Source organism: Antechinus flavipes, chromosome 5, assembly GCF_016432865.1.
Source record: "Antechinus flavipes isolate AdamAnt ecotype Samford, QLD, Australia chromosome 5, AdamAnt_v2, whole genome shotgun sequence".
In the NCBI taxonomy this organism is placed as follows: Eukaryota; Metazoa; Chordata; class Mammalia; order Dasyuromorphia; family Dasyuridae; genus Antechinus; species Antechinus flavipes.
Genome location: NC_067402.1, coordinates 230809188 through 230829497, shown reverse-complemented (window position 1 = coordinate 230829497; position 20310 = coordinate 230809188). Strand labels below are relative to the sequence as shown.

The 20310-nt window shown below is 33.6% G+C and overlaps 1 protein-coding gene across 3 annotated transcripts in view; it reads right to left on the bottom strand.

Annotated features, from left to right (window-relative positions):
• The window catches only part of SENP1 (SUMO specific peptidase 1), an 80973-nt gene that overhangs the window by 22925 nt on the left and 37738 nt on the right, over positions 1-20310 (bottom strand). For all 3 annotated transcript variants that reach the window (XM_051961128.1, XM_051961129.1, XM_051961127.1), the window contains 8 exons: positions 16188-16359; positions 12110-12213; positions 11720-12009; positions 8214-8268; positions 6949-6987; positions 4333-4417; positions 2898-3053; positions 695-826 (listed from right to left, as the gene is read on the bottom strand). In XM_051961128.1, the coding sequence (XP_051817088.1) occupies positions 695-826; positions 2898-3053; positions 4333-4417; positions 6949-6987; positions 8214-8268; positions 11720-12009; positions 12110-12213; positions 16188-16359 (1033 nt within the window). The remainder of the gene's footprint in view (positions 1-694; positions 827-2897; positions 3054-4332; positions 4418-6948; positions 6988-8213; positions 8269-11719; positions 12010-12109; positions 12214-16187; positions 16360-20310) is intronic.

Below are 20310 nucleotides of genomic sequence, written 5' to 3'. Positions count from 1 at the left end.
TGAAACTTGAAAGTAACTCTATAGCAAAATTAATTAGGACCTAGTATGAAATTGAAAAGAATTTTCCAAATAAATCCTGAGTTGAAGTGGTAAGCTTCGGCCTCTTTCTCAGGGATTTAAGCTCTTGTACCTATCTTCCAGCACTTTACTCACCTATCTTGAGACACAAAAGGAGGAAATAAAGACCAAAAAAACAGAAGTTGATTTATATGGAAAAGTATAGGTTTTCCTTATAAAGTTGAAATGTTTGACGATAGTATAGGAAATACACTGGCTCATGTGTTCAAAGGAAGATAGCTGAAACAAAAAGAGGTTTTCAAAAACTGGAAAAACTGGGCAAGAGGAGGAGAAAAGAATTTCTTGAAGAAGTCAAATCTGGCCTGTCACTTATTAGCTGTGTGACTCAGAGCCAAGTTCTTTAACTTCTGTTTCCATTTTCTTGATATATAATGGGGATAATAATTAGCACCTACCTCCCAGAGTTGTTGTTGAGTTTTAAATGAGATAATATTTGTAAAGTACTTCGAACAGTGTTTACCACCTGATGAGTACTTAATCTCTGTTACTCTTTCTAATTTCTAACAATAAGGGAAAAACAAAGCTAGTCTATAAATCTATTTCTTAGATTCACTGCCCATTTATTCACATTCCACTTCGCCAAAAGGGTTTAACATTGAGACAGATGAGAAATTACCTCATCATTGAGCCAGTTCAGGTTGTTGAGAGTCTGAATGTCCTTGCGGGTGATAGTCAGACGGAATGCTTCACTGAGAATCTCATCCTGGTTTCCATTACGGAATACATTCTTTATTTCTTTCTCCATTTCCTAAAGAACCAAAGGGTGTTACCAATCAAAGAAATGTCATTTTCTGAAGTCAGGAGTCAATTTCCATTAATCCTTGTGCATCCTCCTCCATCATCACCAGGCTATAATCTTCACTGAGATGCAAAGGAATGCTTTCCTATCCTTCTTACCTATGTTTTGTCTTCTGTGCCTTTTCCAGTAGACTCTCTATTTAAAAGTTCACCACTGCATCTTTTCCTCCCCTTATTTCCCCTTTCCTCCTCTTCATTTAGTCCTTTTCTTTTACTCTGTGATCCAATGACAGGGACCTCCTTACTGTTCTTGAAACAAGACAGTTCCAACATCTTCCACCTTGAAGAATCTTACTTGGCTGTCTCCTGTGCCTCAATTGCTCTTCCCTTCTCATTTCTGCTTCCTGGTTTCATTAAAGTCCTAGCTAAAACCATCCTTCTACAGGGAGTTTTTTATTATGTTCCTTAATTTTAGTGCCTTCCCTCTATTGATTATAACTTATTTATCCTATACAGAGCTTATCTGCACATAATTCTTGGCTTGTTGTCTCCCCCATTGACTGTGAGCTTCTTGAGAACACACAGAAAGCAGAGACTATCTTTTGTCATTTTTTGTATCCCTTGTGTTTAGCACAATGTCTAGCACATAGTAAGTATGTAATGAGTATCGACTGACAGACTTCTACATTAGAGTCAAACTAATGTTTTACACTGTTATCTGAGTCTGAGAAAGTGTTCCAATTCTCTAGCCCAATTTTGCTTCCAAACATTCAGCGTTCATTAAGTCTTTTAGTTTTATGCTCTGGTCCAAAATATTTTCAATAAGAAAATATATTTGTCTTACGGTTAGCAAGTGCTCCCAGAAAAGCAGCCTTTTAAAGAAATTTAATTTCCTAAGATAGTTATGTTTTTCCTGGCAAAATATATATGTTTGTAAAATGTATGTCATCTGCTATGAACAAAAATTTGTGAAGATTAGCTAGCAATTCATTAAGATATGCAAATTTTTTTTACCTTATTCTTTAGAACCTTTATATGTATCTTTAAACACTAAAAATATTAAAAATTCAATGGAAGAACTGGGAATAAAGTATATAGCCATTAATTTGGTAATGACTAAATAAACTGTGGTATATAACTGTAATGGAATTATTTCTCAACTGTAAGAAACAATGAATATGATTAGAATTCAGAGAAACATGATCTTATGATCATCATCTGCGAAATAAGAACCAGAAAAGCAATATACACAACTATAACAATATAAAAGGAAAGAACAACAACAAAGAAATTAAATGTTGTATAATTTTAATGTTGTATAAGTTAATATATAATGGCCATGAAGAAGAGAGGAGAAAATGCACCTTCCTCCTTTTTGTACAGAACAGACTATGAACAGAACACAAAATGCATCATCCCACTCAGCTAATGTGTTGGTTAGTTTTGCTAAACTGATTTTTTCCTTCTTCTGTTTTCTTCTTAAAAAAAAAAATATATATATATATATGTATATATATATATATATGTATGTATGTATGTATACACGCACACACACACACATATTATATATATATATTCCCCCCTCCCCCCAAAGGTAGATGGATCACTGGGAAAGTAGTATATCTAGGGAGGAGGTATTCAAAAGGAACACAGCATTAAGGCAAACAAGTAATTGTCTTATGATTCTTAAAGAAGCACATTTCTGAGACCCAGAGTGCTTAACAATTGATATCTATTGAGGCCTTATCCAAACATTTAAGTTGAAGGTACATGGCAAAGTCAATTTCGAACAAGTGTGAAAATAAAAAAGAGATTCCCTGGATCAAATTTGAATTAAAGTTTTTTGGAAGTTAATGTGATATAGAAATAAAAGCGTGACTTAGTAAAAATAAATACTAACATTTATAAAGGGTGCTTAAATGAAGAAACCAGGGTTCTATAGCAACATTTTACAGTAAAGCAGTGAAAGTGAAATGCTAGAAATTCTTCTACTCTTTTGCTTTCTAAAATAATCTCTTTCCAATGTAGCAAAAAACAGGATATAATTGCTAGTTCATTAATATCTTTTGGATGTAACTCACCTCTGTGATTTCAGGAAACTCATCTTCATTATCAATCACTCTGTCAGGCTCTTTCTCTTCTTCCTGTATGATTGTGACAGGGATCTCTTTTTCAAGAGGCACTCGAAGATGCAGATCTATTGAATCGTGTACTGAATGCTCTTGTTCTTGTAGTCTCTGAAAGAGAGGTCTTTAAATCAAGCCATTCTTCAATTGATAAATGGTCAAAGGATACGAACAGACAATTTTGAGATGATGAAATTGAAACTATTTCTACTCATATGAAAGGGTGTTCCAAATCACTATTGATCAGAGGAATGTAAATTAAGACAACTCTGAGATACACTACACACCTGTAAGATGACAGGAAAAGATAACGATGAATATTGGAGGGGATGTGGGAAAACTGGGACACTAATGCATGGTTGGTGGAGCTGTGAATGGATCCAACCATTCTGGAGAGCAATTTGGAATTATGCTCAAAAAGTTATCAAACTGTGCATACCCTTTGATCCAGCAGTGTTATTATTGGGCTTATATCCCAAAGAGATATTAAAGAAGGGAAAAGGACCTATATGTGCAAAAATGTTTGTGGCAGCCCTTTTTGTAGTGCCTAGAAACTGGAAATTGAATGGATGTCCATCAATTTGAGAATGGTTGGGTAAACTGTGGTATATGAATGTTATAGATATTGTTCTGTAAGAAATGACCATCAGGATGAATACAGAGAGACTTGGACAGACTTACATGAACTGATGCTAAATGAAATGAGCAGATCATTATACACTTTAACAACAATATTGTATAAGGATATATTCTGATGGAAGTGGATATCTTTGACAAGAGAAAATTCAATTCAGTTCCAATTGATCAATGACGGACAGAATCAGCTACACCCAGAGAAGGAACACTGGGAAATGAATGTGGCCTACTTGCATTTTTGTTTTTATTCCCAGATTATTTTTACCTTCTGAATCTAATTTTTTTTGTGCAAAAAGAGAACTGTACGGATCTGCACATATATATTGTATCTAAGATATACTTTAATATGTTTAACATGTATGAGACTGACTCCCCTCTAGGGGAGAGGGTGGAAGGAGGGAAGGGAAAAGTGAACAGAAGTGAGTGCAAGGGACAATGTTGAAAAATTCCTCATGCATATGTTCTGTCAATAAAAAGCTATAATTTAATTTTTTTTAAAAAAGAGAGGTCTTTAGAATCAGGAGGTGGTGTTCTAATTGTACTTAAGCCTACTATATCTATGTAGCACAATCTGGATAGAGAGAAAAAAAAAAAACTTCTACTTTGGTTTTCCTCAGCCTACAGAATATTTGATGGACTTAACATACAATGTATCATTTAAGCTGTTATAACAGACTCCAACCCAAATCAAGATGCTCTTTTTTGAAATCTCAATTTGGCTGGGCTGATAATTAGGTTTCTCTAATTCCCTTACCTGGTTTTGAAGATGTAATGCCAGAGCTTTCTGTTCTTCAATTTTACGTAATCTCTCCCGTGCTCGGGAATCATAAACGCTGGTTCTAGGAATTGGAAATAATGACATCTCTTTAGCACTGAATACATTTCAGATAAATATTAAGAATGAAATACTAATTATGTGAATTTAAATACAATTCTTCTGCTATAAAAAGAGGCTGGAAATGGATAGAATCTGAGGTCTTCTCTAGCTCTTTATCTATGATCTTAGTACCCAAGTCCGAAAGTCCCTGTATAAACTTCCTACTTATTAATTTTTTCATCTTGCTCCAGAACAGAGTAACCTCACAGTACTGGTAATAAGAAAATAGCAAAATTTTTGATATAAATGGGGAAAAAAATCAGTTGCTTGCCAGTATAATCTTTTGGAGTCCTTGATGATGAGATTAAGAAATGGGAAACTACAATCTTTCCCAAAAATGAGAATGGGAATCAGCATAAGAGAAACATAGCAATAAAGTACCATCATGATTTAACTTTCTTTCTTTTTCTCCTCTCTCTTTTTCTTTCTTCATTCATTCATTTATTTTTAGATTTTACAAAGGCTTTTTCTTTTTTATTAAAGCTTTTTATTTTTCAAAACATATGCGGGACAATTCTTCAACATTAGCCCTTGCAAAACTTTGTTTCCAATTCCCTCCCCCTCCTTCCCCCACATTCATATCAATATGTTAAACATGGTAGAACTACATGTTAAATGCAATATATATTTATACAATTATCATGCTGCACAAGAAAAATAAAATTAAACCAGTTAAAAAAAAAAAAAGAAAGAGAAGCAAAATAAAATGCAAGTAAACAACAACAAAAAGAGTGAAAATGCTATGTTGTGAACCACACTCAGTTTCCACAGTCCTTTCTCTGGGTGTAGATGGCTCTCTTCATCACTGAATAATTGAAACTGGTTTGAATCATCACATTGTTTAAGAGAGACATGTCCATCAGAAATGATCATCGTATATTAATCTGCTACTTTGGGAAAAAAGACATTTGGCTTTAAAAATCAACTATGAGGGGCAGCTAGGTGGCGCAGTGGATAGAACACCAACTCTGAAGTCAGGAGGACCTGAGTTCAAATCTGACCTCAGACATTTAACACTCCCTAGTTGTGTGACCCTGAGCAAGTCACTTAACCCCAATTGACTCAGTTAAAAAAAAAAAAATAACTATGAAGAGAGATTTGGTTGCTCCAAAATAGAGTGGGATGGGAATAAGGAACACTGCCAACAGCTGCTTTTGATTCTGGGGGGAAGGAGGCAAAAACTCTAAGGGAACATGAGAAATGAAAAATCCTAACACTAACTAACTAACCTAATTTACTTCCAGTAAGATTCATATTCAAAATACCCAAACTGTTCCATTTGTACTGTCTTGTAAACATATCCATTTCCCTCTGCAGCACAAGAGCTACAAAATATATAGTATATAAACCCACTCACCTAAAAGAAGATTGTCCTTTACACTAATGACTGGTCAATTCAATGTAGTTCCTCCAAAAAAACCATATGGATAACAGGACAATCACAGCTCAACATCAGCATACCAGCTCTGGTGATTAATTTACTATGAAGGCTCTGAAATCTTATCTAATGCCCAACAGCAGTTGCAAATCATTGTCTTCAGTACAAGGTACAAGTCCCCCCTTTCCCTTTCTTATTCTTATCCATTCTTTCTCAAACCAAAGAAACGAAATCAAATTGTCTGAGAAATGAACAAATCTCTATAGGATTGCATTCATATCACCATCAGGCAACATAGTATAGTAGGAAGAATATTAGCAGTGGAATCAGAGAGTCAAATTCCACCTGTAAACATTATTTTGTGTGACCTTAGCATTAATTTAGATCTTATCCTCCCTGTATTTCAGTTTTCTCAACTGTAAAGAGAAGGTTGGAAAAGATGGACTCTGAGATCATCTTTTATTTATGATCCTAAATGTCAAGGCAAAAAGAAGCCAAGAATATGATTTAAAATACTTTCCTTTAGAGTAGTCTCATTGGTTTTCAACACAATTTGTATTTGTGAAAAAAAATCTGAATATGCAAGCTACAGTAAAATATATTAGGAGTCTTCTCCTAAAGAGGGAGAAGAGACAGGAGGGGATATTAGTAAACGGGATAATAACCATATATGGAGTCTCTAAAGCCTAGGTTTCTGAGGTAAGAACCAGTATAGAATTCTGGGAAAAAAAAAAAACAAACAAACCCAACCCATTTGGCATATCTGTTTTGGAAACTGAATGCTAAAGACTCTTGGCAGTTTTGCCAGTGTGCTGTGGATCTCTGAAATGTTAATACATTATATTTATCAATGTGAAAACTAAAGGATCATTTCTTTTCCATTTCTAAATAATGACTAACACTGAAATACTTTTCCAATTGAATTTGGCTTCAATTAGTATTTTATATCTAACAAAACTAGGTACTTAAAATGCTTTAATACAATAGAATTAAAAAAATATTAAGTGACAGTGTAATTGAATAACTCTTATTGACTAACCGGATAACTGACTTGTTACTTGGATACAAAAATGGATAGAAAAAAAGGAAAAATATTCTAAAAATAAGCAACTTACAATTCTTTGATCCACAGCTCTGCCTGGAAGAAGGAAGGACTAGAGAAGAAGAAAATAAAATGTGACAAATGAACAGTAGGCTTATGGGAAAATAAAAATAGTTTCACTAAGAATTTAAAACTGAACTAAACATGACTAATTAGAAGCAGAATTAAAGATATTTAGATAAAATAACATTATTATAACTGGGCAGAAAGATGATAAGCAGTATGGAAGAAGGGTTAGAGAGCTGATCTCAAAATCAGAAGTTCTAGGTTCAAGTCTTGCCCCAATACACATTGGTGGTTTGAGTCATCTGACTTCTTGGTGCTCCGAGGCAATTCTCTAGAAACATTAGTCACAAAGAAGGTAATGATCTGCCTTGATCAAGAAAGTTCCTTAACAGTAAAGCCTCTAACAGCAATGAAATTCTAAGTCTTTAAATTTTAAAAAAGCTATAATTGGGCATCAAAAAAAAATAACCATAGAGGGTAAACTCTATATTAATAAAATCAAGAGATTAAGGACCAAAGTTTGGCAAAGAAATAAAGGTTAGCATTATCCCATGGGGCCAGAGAAAAGACCAACAATATGAGAAAGCATATCCAAGACCAAGATAAATAAATAAACGGGACTGGAATTATTACTCTCTCCCCGACATAGTTCAAAGTAAATTAGTTTTTTGCCATTTCTTAAAAATATAATGTTAATCAAATGTATTTATATTCTCTTAAAAATATATACATGCATAGGCTCTTGAAAGTACATCTGACTCTCTTAGGAAGAATGACTCTCAAAAAAGGGAAAAGAAAAACAAATATATTAAAAAAACGAAGGTGATGTAAAACCAAAAATACAACAATACAAAATTTAAGTAAAATTAAAAGGACAAGAAAAAAAATCTCATTGGAATTAAAATTTACCTAACTAATCATAGTTATTAACTGAAAATCAAAAGGTTTCACATATATCCAACAAAATACAGTAAGTACAAAAAGAAGATAGCAACTTTATTTCATGCCTTTTGAAGTAAAGCCCAATCCTAGCTCAATAACCCCTTCCTTCATAAAAGCTATCTTAAAAGAACAAAGCCTCAGCATAGAACTAAGTATATTTACTAATTGTATTAAATATTATTACCCTAACAGCTAACAGAAAATCTTGCCTCATATCCCTTAAGTCCTCACTTCAACTAAGAGAATCTTCTTTGAACAAAGGAATCCTGTTGGCTTGCTAAACATACTTATGCTAATGAGAGCAAGAACACAGATCTTTCCAAAGTTTACCTGTGAGTAGGAGCTCTGGAATCTTTCACCTTGAGTAAAATGACAGAGTCTGAGCCTAGACAAAAACAAAAAGCACTCAATAAGAATTGTTACTTATATAATTATTAGTTATAAGCAATTTGCTTTGTTATATTCTAAAATTAATTACAGTTCAAGTTCCCATTCTTGACTATATTCCAGTTCTACAAAGAAAACGCAGTTGGATAAAACCGATGAGTTGGAAGGGTTAATAAATTCATAAAGTGATGAAAACCAGATCCCATGCCAGATATAAAAATCCTACAGCATAAATTGTCAAGATGAAATATAATAATAATAGTTTATCAGTTTGTCCTTTCATATTTTCCCTTTATTTCCCTTTTCCTACTAATATGGTATAGAGGCAGACTTAGATCTCATTGGTGTGGATGGTGTAGTAAGAGAAACTGAAACATTAAAAAGCAAATGAACATGAAATGAAATGAAGTGAACATCTCTTCCACAAAAGGAGCAAAACAAGGATGGTTCCTTTTCCCTGCTGTTATTTAACATGGCTCTAAATGTTAGTGATAACAATATTACTATTAAAAGCATAAACACTGGTAAAGAAAAAAACAAGAGTACATGCATTAACTGAAGATATATTTTACAAAAAAAGCCCAAAATAATTAGCAAAGAGATTGAGACAATTGATGATTGAAACAATTCACTAAGGGAGCAGGATAAAGAACAAATACACATGTAAAAATCCCTTCTTCTGATTTGCAGAAATCAAAACAACTTGAAGTTTCCTCTCACTAATAAGTTAGTAAAAACGACAAGAAAAGAAAATAGTCAGTGTTGAAAGATGTGAATGTGGCTAAAACAATTTCAAATTATACTAAAAAAAAAAATCACTTATCATTATTCATATTATTAAGCTAAAGATCCTATGGTTAAGAATATGCTATAAGAAAAAGAAAACTCCCATAAACAACAATAAAAAAGCAATGTCTTTATAGTAGCAAAAAACAAAGCAGATGCTCATTGACTGGGAATGGATAAGCAAAATATGGTTAGCGAACTGTCAGAAAATATTACTAAGCTATAAGAAAAATGAATATGAAGAATTCAGAAAAGCACAGAAAGATATGCATTTATGCATAATAAAGAAAACATAACCAGGAAAATACAGACAATGACTACAATAATATAAGCAGAAAAAGCAAAAAAAAAAAAATCTGATTGCTATATAATTATACTGAACAAGTTTGGCTCACAAAAAAGATAAGAATCTGTCCCTTCTACTCTTCCTTGCATAGGTGAAAGAGTTTAAGTAGGGAATAGTACACATGCTATCTAATATGGTTGATATGCTAGTTTTGCTGGATTTTTTTTTCAATTTTTTAAAAGCATTTTGGATTTGAAAAACATGAACAAATTAATGATCCTTTCCATATACAAAAAGAAAAAGAGGGCTGCATATGAAATTCTCTATCACATAGAACTTAGTTATTTTTAAGCATAAGTTTAAAATAGTAATTATAAAACCGCTTTACTTATCCCTGCCCCCTTCCTCTTGTTTTCTTCTGGGAACTTTTAAATTTTTCAATAATACTTTTTTTCTTTTTTGTTTTTTAGAAATCACTATCATTACCACTCATAACTCTCCCTCCAACAACAACAAAAAAACCCCTAAAATCATTCCTTGTAATCAACCAAGTAAAACAAATCCACATATTGGCCCTCTCTGAAAATGTATATCTCATCCAACACCTAGATCATCATTTCCCACCGTAAGGTAGGAAAGACAACTCTTTAAAAAAACAAACAACTTTTGTTACAAGGGAGGATTTATTGGGTAGGAAAGGAAAAAGGAATATATTTGGAAATGAATATAATGTTAAAATATTTAATTCATTTAACTCAAATCTTACAATGTATAAGTACCTGTAAAGTTGACACTATACAAAAATTTAATTTCAAAGGATTTTTTAAAAGTGGTAGATAGTTAAGAAATAAGTGATTAGAAATAAAAGCACAGAAGGGAAATTGTGTATTCTGCTGGAAATAGCATCATGTGCTTCAATTGACAAAAATATTTAATGTATAAGCATTGTGGGTAGAAAAAAATTACTCTAATGTTCAGCAAAAAGACTTATTATAATAAAATGGAATGTTTAGGTGAACAAGGTAGTCTAGTTAACTTAATATTCTTGTTAATGAAAAAGTTAAACTGAACTCATCATTTCAAAACTTCCTAAAAATCCTTCTATAATTTATAAAACTACTTTTCTGTTTTTTCCCCCCAAGAGGGTAAAGGGCAATGGAAGGTTTTTCTAACCTGTGATTTCACTTGTGTTGGGAATTTCAGGCATAGTAACTTCCTTTACAAAGGCAACAAAGTTGTAATTTACATCTTAAGAGAGTTGAACTGGGCACTGAGAAGTTTTCCACAGTCACAAAGCTAGTATATGTCAGAAGCCGGACTTAAACTAGTGCCATAAGAGCATCACAAGATCACAGATTTTAGGCTGAGAGTGACAATCGAAGTTATTTGACCAACTTCTCATTTTAAAAATGGGAAACTGATCCCAGAGAAGTTCTGTGATTTGCCTAAAGTCACAAAAATAGTAAACAGTATAATCAGGATTACCTTGATTCCCAATAAAATGTCTTTTTTTTCATGTAAGAAATGCTGCCTCCCTTCTTGACTCTATGGCTGGTTCCCTCCCCCCCCCCCCCCATTCCTCCACCCCAAGCAGCACACTGTCTTCCCCTGCTTCAAAAAAGTATGCTTGTGCTGTGAACTGATCCAACCATTCTAGAGAGCAATTTGGAACTATGACCAAAGAACCACAAAACAAAAACAAAAACAAAAAAAAAACCCTAACAATTTTTTGATAAACATGGAAATATGTTTAGAAGAACTGCACATATTTAACATATATTGGATTGCTTGCTGTCTAGCGGGGGAAAGGGGGGGAGGAGGGAGGGAGAAAAATTTGAAATAAGGTTTTTCGAGGGTGAATGATGAAAACTATTTTTGCATGTATTTTGAAAAATAAAAAGCTATTATTAAAAAAAAAAAAAAACGTATGCTTGTGCTTTTTTTTCCCTGAATGTTCAGAACACAGGACTGCTTTCCTTCAACACTGACGATCCTGCATGGCTTCAAGTAGGATGACCTTGAGCATGGAGCCAATAGATGTTTTTGAATGACTAATCCCATTGTAAAAAACAAAACAAAACACAAAAAATTAGGTAAGTCAAAATATACATAAATGAATTGGATTTTTCTCTGCTAAATGTGTTACCAGCTTTTCTCTTGCCATTTGCCTTTCTCTCACAAATACCTTATTTAAAAATTGGGGGAATTCTATTTTTTTGAGGACCAGCTAATCATAGGTTATACTGTACCTTGTAAGCCTTCAGATCTAGTCAAGTCAGACTACCTAGGAAATTTCTGATTAGGGAACAGAAATCAAGGCACTAGGGAAAATAAAAACAAGTAATTGGTTACACTGTTTGTGCAACAATAGGTTTACCTTCAGACTGTGCATTTGGAGCTGGTATGTGATTTGGCTGATGTGGAGGAGAGGAGTGTTGGTGAGGTTGACTGTGGGGATCAGAATTCTTGGATTCATTTGTAGCAACATCCCGAAGATAGGAAGATGGGGGAAATGGTATAGTGGGGTGGGACAGCTGTTCTCGGGTATTTAAAATGCTGGCCGAGTTGTTCGATGGTGTGTTAGAGCCAATGGTCTGAGTGGCATAAGAGTTTGAATCTTTAAACACTGGATCTTCCAAAGCACTCTTATTGGAACTGAGGCGAGACCTAACAAGAGAAGAATAGTCTCAAATATCATGTAAGTTAAATAGTGGCATCAAGTTAACTTGAAATATGTGACTCATAACGTGAAATTTCTGTGACTCACAGGTGTAAAGGAAAATGTGTAGTGGGTTTGGCTGTAGAAAACTGTTTACCAGTAACCATCTGTAGCAATTGTCTGTAGATCTCTCTCTCCCCTTCTCGAACTGTCTGTGAAGAAAATTAAAATGAGTCAAGTACTTCTGAAAGTAGTGTTTGGGAATTCTTGAAATTCTGCCAAAGCTCTGGAAGGTCTTAAGGAAGAGAGAAAGAGAAGAGTCAGGAATTATGGTGCTTTTGGACACTCCATGCCTAAAATACAGGTTTTCTTGTCAACACCTTAAGATTCTTATCTTCCTTAGAAACTCAACTCAAAGATCACTTGCTCCAAGAAGCCTATTCTGGTTTCACCAATTTTAATTATTTCTCCCTCTTCAAATTACCTGGTCCTTATTCATATGTAAATATATTGACTTTCCCCCATATAATGTAAAAAAAAAAAAAAAAAAAAAAAAAAAAGGCACAGGGAAACATTAGGAAATTTCAAGGGAAACAGACAAGTAGGATAACTTTGAAAATGTAACACATTCAACTTTATACTTTTTTTAAAAATGTGATTTCATACATGATCCTCTTTTCTTTTTCTATTTTATATACAGAAATTTTTTAAAATATGTGTTAAATTGAGAATGATTTTTTTAACATAGAAAAGAGTAGCAAAATCTAAAAAGAGTTAATTCTTCCGTTACATTTAATCTCTCGCTCTTTCTTTTTGAGGCAAGTGGGGTTAAGTGACTTGCTCAAGGTCACACCGCTAGAAGTGTTAAGTGACTGAGGCCAGATTTGAACTGAGGCTCTCCTGACTTTAGGACTGGTGTTTTATCCACTTCACCACCTAACTGCACACTTTCCCCAGTTACATTTAATTTCTAAAATAAATATTTTCCAGAAGTGAAATGACTCATCACTCATATGCCTTCTGCTACTAAATCCTTCCTTATCTTTCTTTTTATATGAGTTGGCCTTAGTCTTTACCAAGGTTCATTCTTCTACCTGCTCAAGTGATCCCATTCCTTTGGGGCTCCCCTAACAGAATGATCCCTCTGATTATCTTCTCTCCCTGTCTCCTGGTTCATTCCCTTCTGCCTATAAACAGAATGTTTACTCATTCTGAAAAAAATCTTTTTTGATCCTTCTATCCCAATTAGCAATTATCCTGTATGTCTTCAGCTCTTTGTGGCTAAATTCTTCAAAGTTGTCTATAGTAAGTATCTTCCCTTTTTCTCTTCCCACTCTTTCCAAAAAAAAATCCGTTATTTATTTTTTAGCATTTGTTTTTAAAATTTCACATTCTAAATCTCTCCCTCTCTCCAGTCCTTTCCCTATCAAAGGAGAAGGCAAGAAATGTGAGATCAGTTATACGTGTGAAATCTGCTCTCTTCACTTTGTATCAATTTATTAAGTCTTCCTAGGTTTTTTCAAAACCATCTTACTCTATATTTCTTGTAGCACAACAGAACTCTATCATAATCATATACCACAACTTGTTATCATTCTCCAGCTGATGGATACTCTCTCAATTTCCAATTCTTTGCCACCATAAAAAAGAGTTGCTATAAGTAATTCTGTATAAATATGTCCTTTTTTCTTAACAAGACAGATCCTATATTGGTATTGCTGGCTTTTACTTTCTTCTTTATCCTTTCAATCTGATTTCTGATTTTAGCAATCCATAAAAACTATTCTCTACAAAGCAACTAAAGAGTTAATTCTTATATTACATTTAATTTCTAAAATAATCAAATATTTTCCAAAAGTGAAATGACATCATGTGTTACCGATCAGAACTCTGAAACAAGGATTCTTATAAGGTGTTAACCATTGAAGACACAATGATTATCTAGTTTAGCACAGTGATGAATAGTTCTCTCTCTAAATTCAGTATGATTGATTTAATCTTATAATAAATAATGGTTTCTAGTGATATAATGATTGGTTTATACTCAGTGTAGAGCATATAAGCTGGGATTCAGAGCCACGTAAGACAAGCAGACTGGAGGCAGGAGCTCAAGCTCTTGGAACCAAGGAGAGAGAGAGAGATTAATTTTCCATCTTCATCAGCCTTGTGGTGGCTGGCCTGTTCTCCTGCATTTTCTCCACTGAAACCAAGTCCCTTCTGAAGGCCAAGAGAAAGCTAGCTGAGCACCCAGGTGAAGGAGACAATAAAGACTTTTGGACTTTAACATCTGGCTATTGTTGTGGTGAAAAGAAGACTGCCCCAAAGACCTCCAGAAAATGAACTAAGAACATTACAATCATGCATATATAGTCTGCCACTAAATCTTCCCTTGCCTTTCTTTTTAGATGAGGTGGTTTTAGTCTTTACCAAGGCTAATTCCTCCACCTGCTCCTTATTCATCTTTAAACAATGGATCTTAAAAAGCACTCTTACTGGAACTGAGACACTGAGACCTAACAAGAGAATAGTCTTATTGTATTCTTATAGTAATAAGAATTATTTATTCTTACTTGCCAAATCTAATGGGTTTTTTTCAATTTTCATTCTCCTTGATCCTTCTTTAGCCTCTGACATTGGCAGATCACCCTTGATGGTTTTCAGGACACCCTCTTTCTGACTTCTCCTACCAGTCTAAGCAAAAAAAGATTAAGAAGGAGAGCTTAGACTGGTAGGAGAAAATTGATTACACAAAATATGTATGTATGTATGTGAAAACACTCAAAATTATAAAATATTATACAAACATAATAATACCTTACATATGTTTATAATGCTAACACATAGCCTTGCACATAGTATAAGTATCAATATATATAATTACATATATTCAATAAGTATATATCAACTGCATACTATATTTCCTTTCATACAGTTGATAAAGAATAATCATAAGCTTTTGGTGTTTTGATATTTGTCCATAAATAAAATGCTGAATAGAATACTCATAACATCCAAAGAAACATAATAGTTCATGGTCACAAAAGTTTCTAATTTTCAATTATGATGACAAATAAACATACCTGTACATATCCCTTCTCCTTCTTTTGGGGGAACAAGGGGTTGGGAGAGCAAGGACTACTGGATTTCACTTCTTTGAGTTTTTAGAGATGGATTGATAGTGAAAGTCATTTAACAGTGATGACAGGTACAGATAAGTATTTCCATAGCTTATTTAGCCTATTAGGTTTCCAGAGGAAACAGGGTTAAGATATTAAATGAGAAAAGGGAAGTAATTTGACATTTGGGACTTTGTTCAAGTACGAACTGGCAGTGAAAACTGTCATTTAAAAAAATTAAAGAAAAGGGGGCAATAGAGAAAAAAAAATCTACCCAAAATACCTCCTTGATTTCTTCAGAAAATGTGAATGGCAGGTGGAGTAGTTATTAGAAGATATACTATTGGTGGAATTGTGAATTATTCTAATCGTTTTGAAAAAAAATATGGATCAATGCTAAGAAAATCACTAAAATGCCCATAATTTTTGACCCAGAAATTTTACTGCTAGTAAAAGACAGAAAGAACAATCTCAGACAGGGAATGAAATTATTCATTGCAGCACTTTCTGTGGTGTCAAAGAAATGGAAACAAAGTAAATGCCCTTCAGCTGGAGAATGGCTAAACAAATTGAGACAGAGGAATATAATAATACAATGTGTTATAAGAAATGGTGAATATGAAGAATTCAGACAAAGACAGAAAAATTTACACGAACTGATACAGAATGAAGTAAGCAGAACCAGAAAAATAATAAACAAAAATACAACTGAAGCAAAAGAAAACAAAACTGAATAAGGGTAATTATAACGACCAAGTTCGAACACAGAGGAGGTAGTCAAGAGGTAGGGGACTAGGTGTAGAATATTGTATACACTGTCAGACATGATTTATTGATTGGTTTTTGCTGAAGTAATTTTTTTTCCTCCTTTTAAATTTTTTATGTAAGGGAGTGGAAGGAAGAATGAGAAATGAATGTAATTTCAAAACAAAAAGTACTGTGAAAAATAATAAAATTTTTTATAAATGATGAGAAACAAAGAAAAATTCCAGTTTTTCTTTGTCGGGCTATCAGACTGGGCTATAGTAAGGGAAGAGATCATAACTTTAAATATCAACAGTTTTTCTTACCTCTTCTGCTGTACTAATATATCGCCTCTGGGTTTTCTTTGGGCTTAAGAGATTGCGACGGCATGAACCACTCCATGATGGACTCGTAACAGGCTTAATAGGAAAAGTTTTTTCATATGCAGTCATATGACAGTGATGGTTTGACTTTCCAACAAAAGTGTTTGACATTCCACTGTGAAAATTACACAAAAAATTAGTTAACAATTACAAAAAATAATATCAGCTTAATAATCATTATAAGTTTTCTCTTGGAAAAAAACCATAATTCAATTAAAATCAATTAAGGGATTGATTTTCTACCTAAAAGAAATTATCTATCTCCATCATATATGCTTGAGAAGACAGCATTTAAGAATATGCATGTGCACATGTGTACACACATATTTCTTACAACCACCCCACTTTGTATCTCAATTTTTTTCGTAAATTAAGGATGAAGACAACAAAGTGGAAAAAACTAAAGACCTAGATTCAAATTTCAGTTCTTCCAATTACTACTTGAATGATCTTGTTCAAAATTTTGACTGTGTGTGAACATGAATGAGGAATTTCTTCATCTATAAAATGAAGAGATTTGGCAAGATGGCCACAGAGCAGGACCTTGGGCAACTCATTTAACTACCCTGGGTCTCAGGTTTCTCCTACGTGAATAATCAGGGAATTGATCTAGATGGTCTCTGAGTCCCCTCCAGCTGAGGATTTATGACAATCTGATTCTAACCCAGTAACAAAACTAAGACAAAACTGCAAAAATTTACTGAGAAGCAACACCAGAGGGCACCCAAGCCATGTTCATTTCCTTTTATCATTCTCTATCAGCTCATTTCACTCCTTTTAGGTAACTATTCCAATATAGCCCATTTTTGCTCAAATCATCGATTTAAAGCTTTCAACTATTTCCCATTTAAAGAAAATCCCTGTCAAACTAGAATTCATTCTGTCAATTAGAAGAACTTGTATTCTTTGTCCTGCCCAGAGAGAGGTGTATTAAATAAAACATCTTTGTGGGAGGAACCCCACAAATGAAGCCTTATTTGTAAGACTGAATTCAAAATCTTGGTGTGCTCTTCCTCATCCGTTTTCTCACTAAGATGCCTATCTACATCAACTAAATCACTTTAAATATCTCTGATTCCCTTGGATCCTATAGAAACCAGGCTGGATTTGTACAAAAATCAGGAAACAAGTCAAGAAATTTGAAATACTCTTTCATTTCTATTCTATCTTTATCAATTACTCATAGTAATCTGTATTGAGAATATAGAAGAAGAAGGAGTATGTATGTATACCAGGGAGTGAAGGGGAGGGAAGAGAAAGATGAACCTAAAACTCAAGTATTGCTGCTTCATAAAAATGCTAATATTCCTTCAGAGCTTTAGGCAAGAATGGAATGAGAACAGGTGGCAAAGTTAGAATAAAATGTATACCCCAGTGAACGTATGAGGTTCTTCAAATTATATCTATTTGCAAGATGGCTCTAAACTTAAAGAATATTTCAAAGAAAAAGTAATTTATAGGTAAACAGTTAACCAATGCTTATCAGAAAGCACAATTCCATACAAGAAGATAGAATTATCTTATCCTCACTCAAAGGTCCACTATTAGCAAAGTAGAAGTTTAGAAGCTACCATCCTACACTTGGACAATAAAAAAGTGGTCAAAGGATATGAATTAATAGTTCTCCAAAGGAGAATTGCAAACGTTTAATGATCATACAAAAGTCTGCTCCAAATCACAAATAGAAGAAACACAGCAAAATAATTCTGAGTTAACGCAAAACAAATTGGCAAAGAGTCAGTATTGGAGATAGTGTGGAACGAAAAGCAAACACTAAAGTTACTGGTGGAGCTGTGCATTGGTCCAACCATTCTGGAAAACAATATAGAATTATGTAAATAAAGTCATAAAAACGTCAATAGCTTTTGAGTCAGTGATCTCAATGCTTTAGCTCCAAAAAATGTTAAAGATTAAAAGGTGTATTAAAAAGCTTTGAAACACACTAAGATATTTATAGTGGCACTTTTCATGGTTAAAGAACCTGAAACAAAGTCCTTGATGATCAAGTGAGGAATACCTACATGGTACATTAACAGGATGTCATTTATGCACCATAAAAAACAATGACTATAGAAAGACTATAGGAAATTGTGGGAAGACATGAATTAATATAAACTGAAATAAGCAGAAACAGGAAAATAACTACAGAATGTAATAACTACATTCTACAGAATATACTACAGAACTGTAATAATACTACAGAAATAACTACAGAACTGTAGTTCTACAATAACTACAGAAATGTAAATGAAAACAACAGTATTTGAAACTGAACACTGCATACTTATAATGATTAAGCTTGACTTGAAGAGGTATAATTAGAATGTACCTTTTTCATTTTTTTCAAAGATCAAGAACTATGTAGAACACCATACATTGTCTGACTTGATTAATGTGTTAATTAGTTTTGCTGTACTGTCAATTTTTTCTCTTTTTTATATTATAAGGCTTTACAGGTAAAGAGATATACTGAAAAATTAAGTCTTATCAAGATAAAAAAATTGTTAATAAAATTTAGAGTGGGGATTTTAAATCTAGGGTCTATGAACTTTTCTATTAATTTTCTGGGGGATACATAGACTTCCAGAAACAAAGATGGCAGTCACCAGCAAATCATCACAACTCTTCCATGTTGACCTCCAAACAATACAAAATAGTACCCCTAACCCCCCCAAAAAATCTAAAACATCAGAACCAGCAAAAAGACAGGGTGAAATAATCTTTGAGCTCAAAAAACTTAGAAGATCAGCAGGAAAGGTCTGTCTCACTAAAGTAAAGGGCGAACACAATACAGGACAAAGCATTCCCCAAACCAGGAGGAAGTCCCACCTCAGCAAACCAGTAGTAAATCCTAAGCCTCAATATGGTGAAGCAAGCACCAAAAACCTGCTTTTTTCATCCCCAACTATGTGACTCAGCACAGCCAAGGAAATGGGTAGATGTCAGCTCTAAGAACCACCAAGGAAAATGCAGAAACACCCCACTTGTTTCAGTACACTCCAGACAACAGCATTAGTACTCCATCTCAACACTAGGTAAGCTGTCAGATTTCTACAGCTTCCAGCAGTGTCAACCACTATCCACCCCCCCCCCCCCAGTGCAGCACTAGACACAAGGGTCCCCTGTGGGCCTCAAGGCAACATTAGGTGTGCAGCCCCCTGTTGTAGTTTCCCAAATATTTTATACTATCAACAGTTAGTTTAAATGGAATTTCTCTTTGTATCTCTTGCTGTTGGATTTTGTTAGTGATGTATAAGAATGCTGAAGATTTATGTGGAATTATTTTGTATCCTGCAACTTTGCTAAAGTCATGGATTATTTCTAATAGTTTTTTAGTTGATTCTCTAGGATTCTCTAAATATACCATTATATCATTATCAAAGAGTGATAATTTGGTTTCCTCATTACCTATTCTAATTCCTTTAATCTCTTTTTCTTCTCATTGCCAAAGCTAGCATTTTGAATACAATATTGAATAGTAATGTTGATTGTGGGCAACCTTGTTTCATTCCTAATCTTATTGGGAATGATTCCAGTTTATCCCCATTACATATGATGCTTGCTGATAGTTTTAAATAGATGTCCATTTATTCCTATATTTTCTAGTGTTTTTAATAGGAAGAGATTTTAGATTTTATCAAATGCTTTTTCTGCATCTATTGAGGTAATCATATGGTTTTTGTTAATTTGGTTATTGATATAATCAATTATACTAATAGTTTTCTAATATTGAACCAGCCCTGTATTCCTGGTATAAATCCTACTTGGTCATGGTGAATTATCTGGGGGATAATTTTCTGTAATCTCTTTGCTAATATTTAAGATTTTTGAATCAATATTCATTAGGCTGATTGGTCTATAATTTTCCTTCTCTGTTTCGTTTTACCTGGTTTGTCATAAAAGGAATTTGATAGGAGTCTTCCTTTCCCTATTTTTTCAAATAGTTTATATAGTATTGGAGTTAATTGTTCTTTAAATGTTTGGTAGAATTCACATGTAAATCTATCTGGTCCTGAGGATTTTTTCTTAAGGAGTTGATTAATAGCTTGTTCTATTTTTCTAAAAT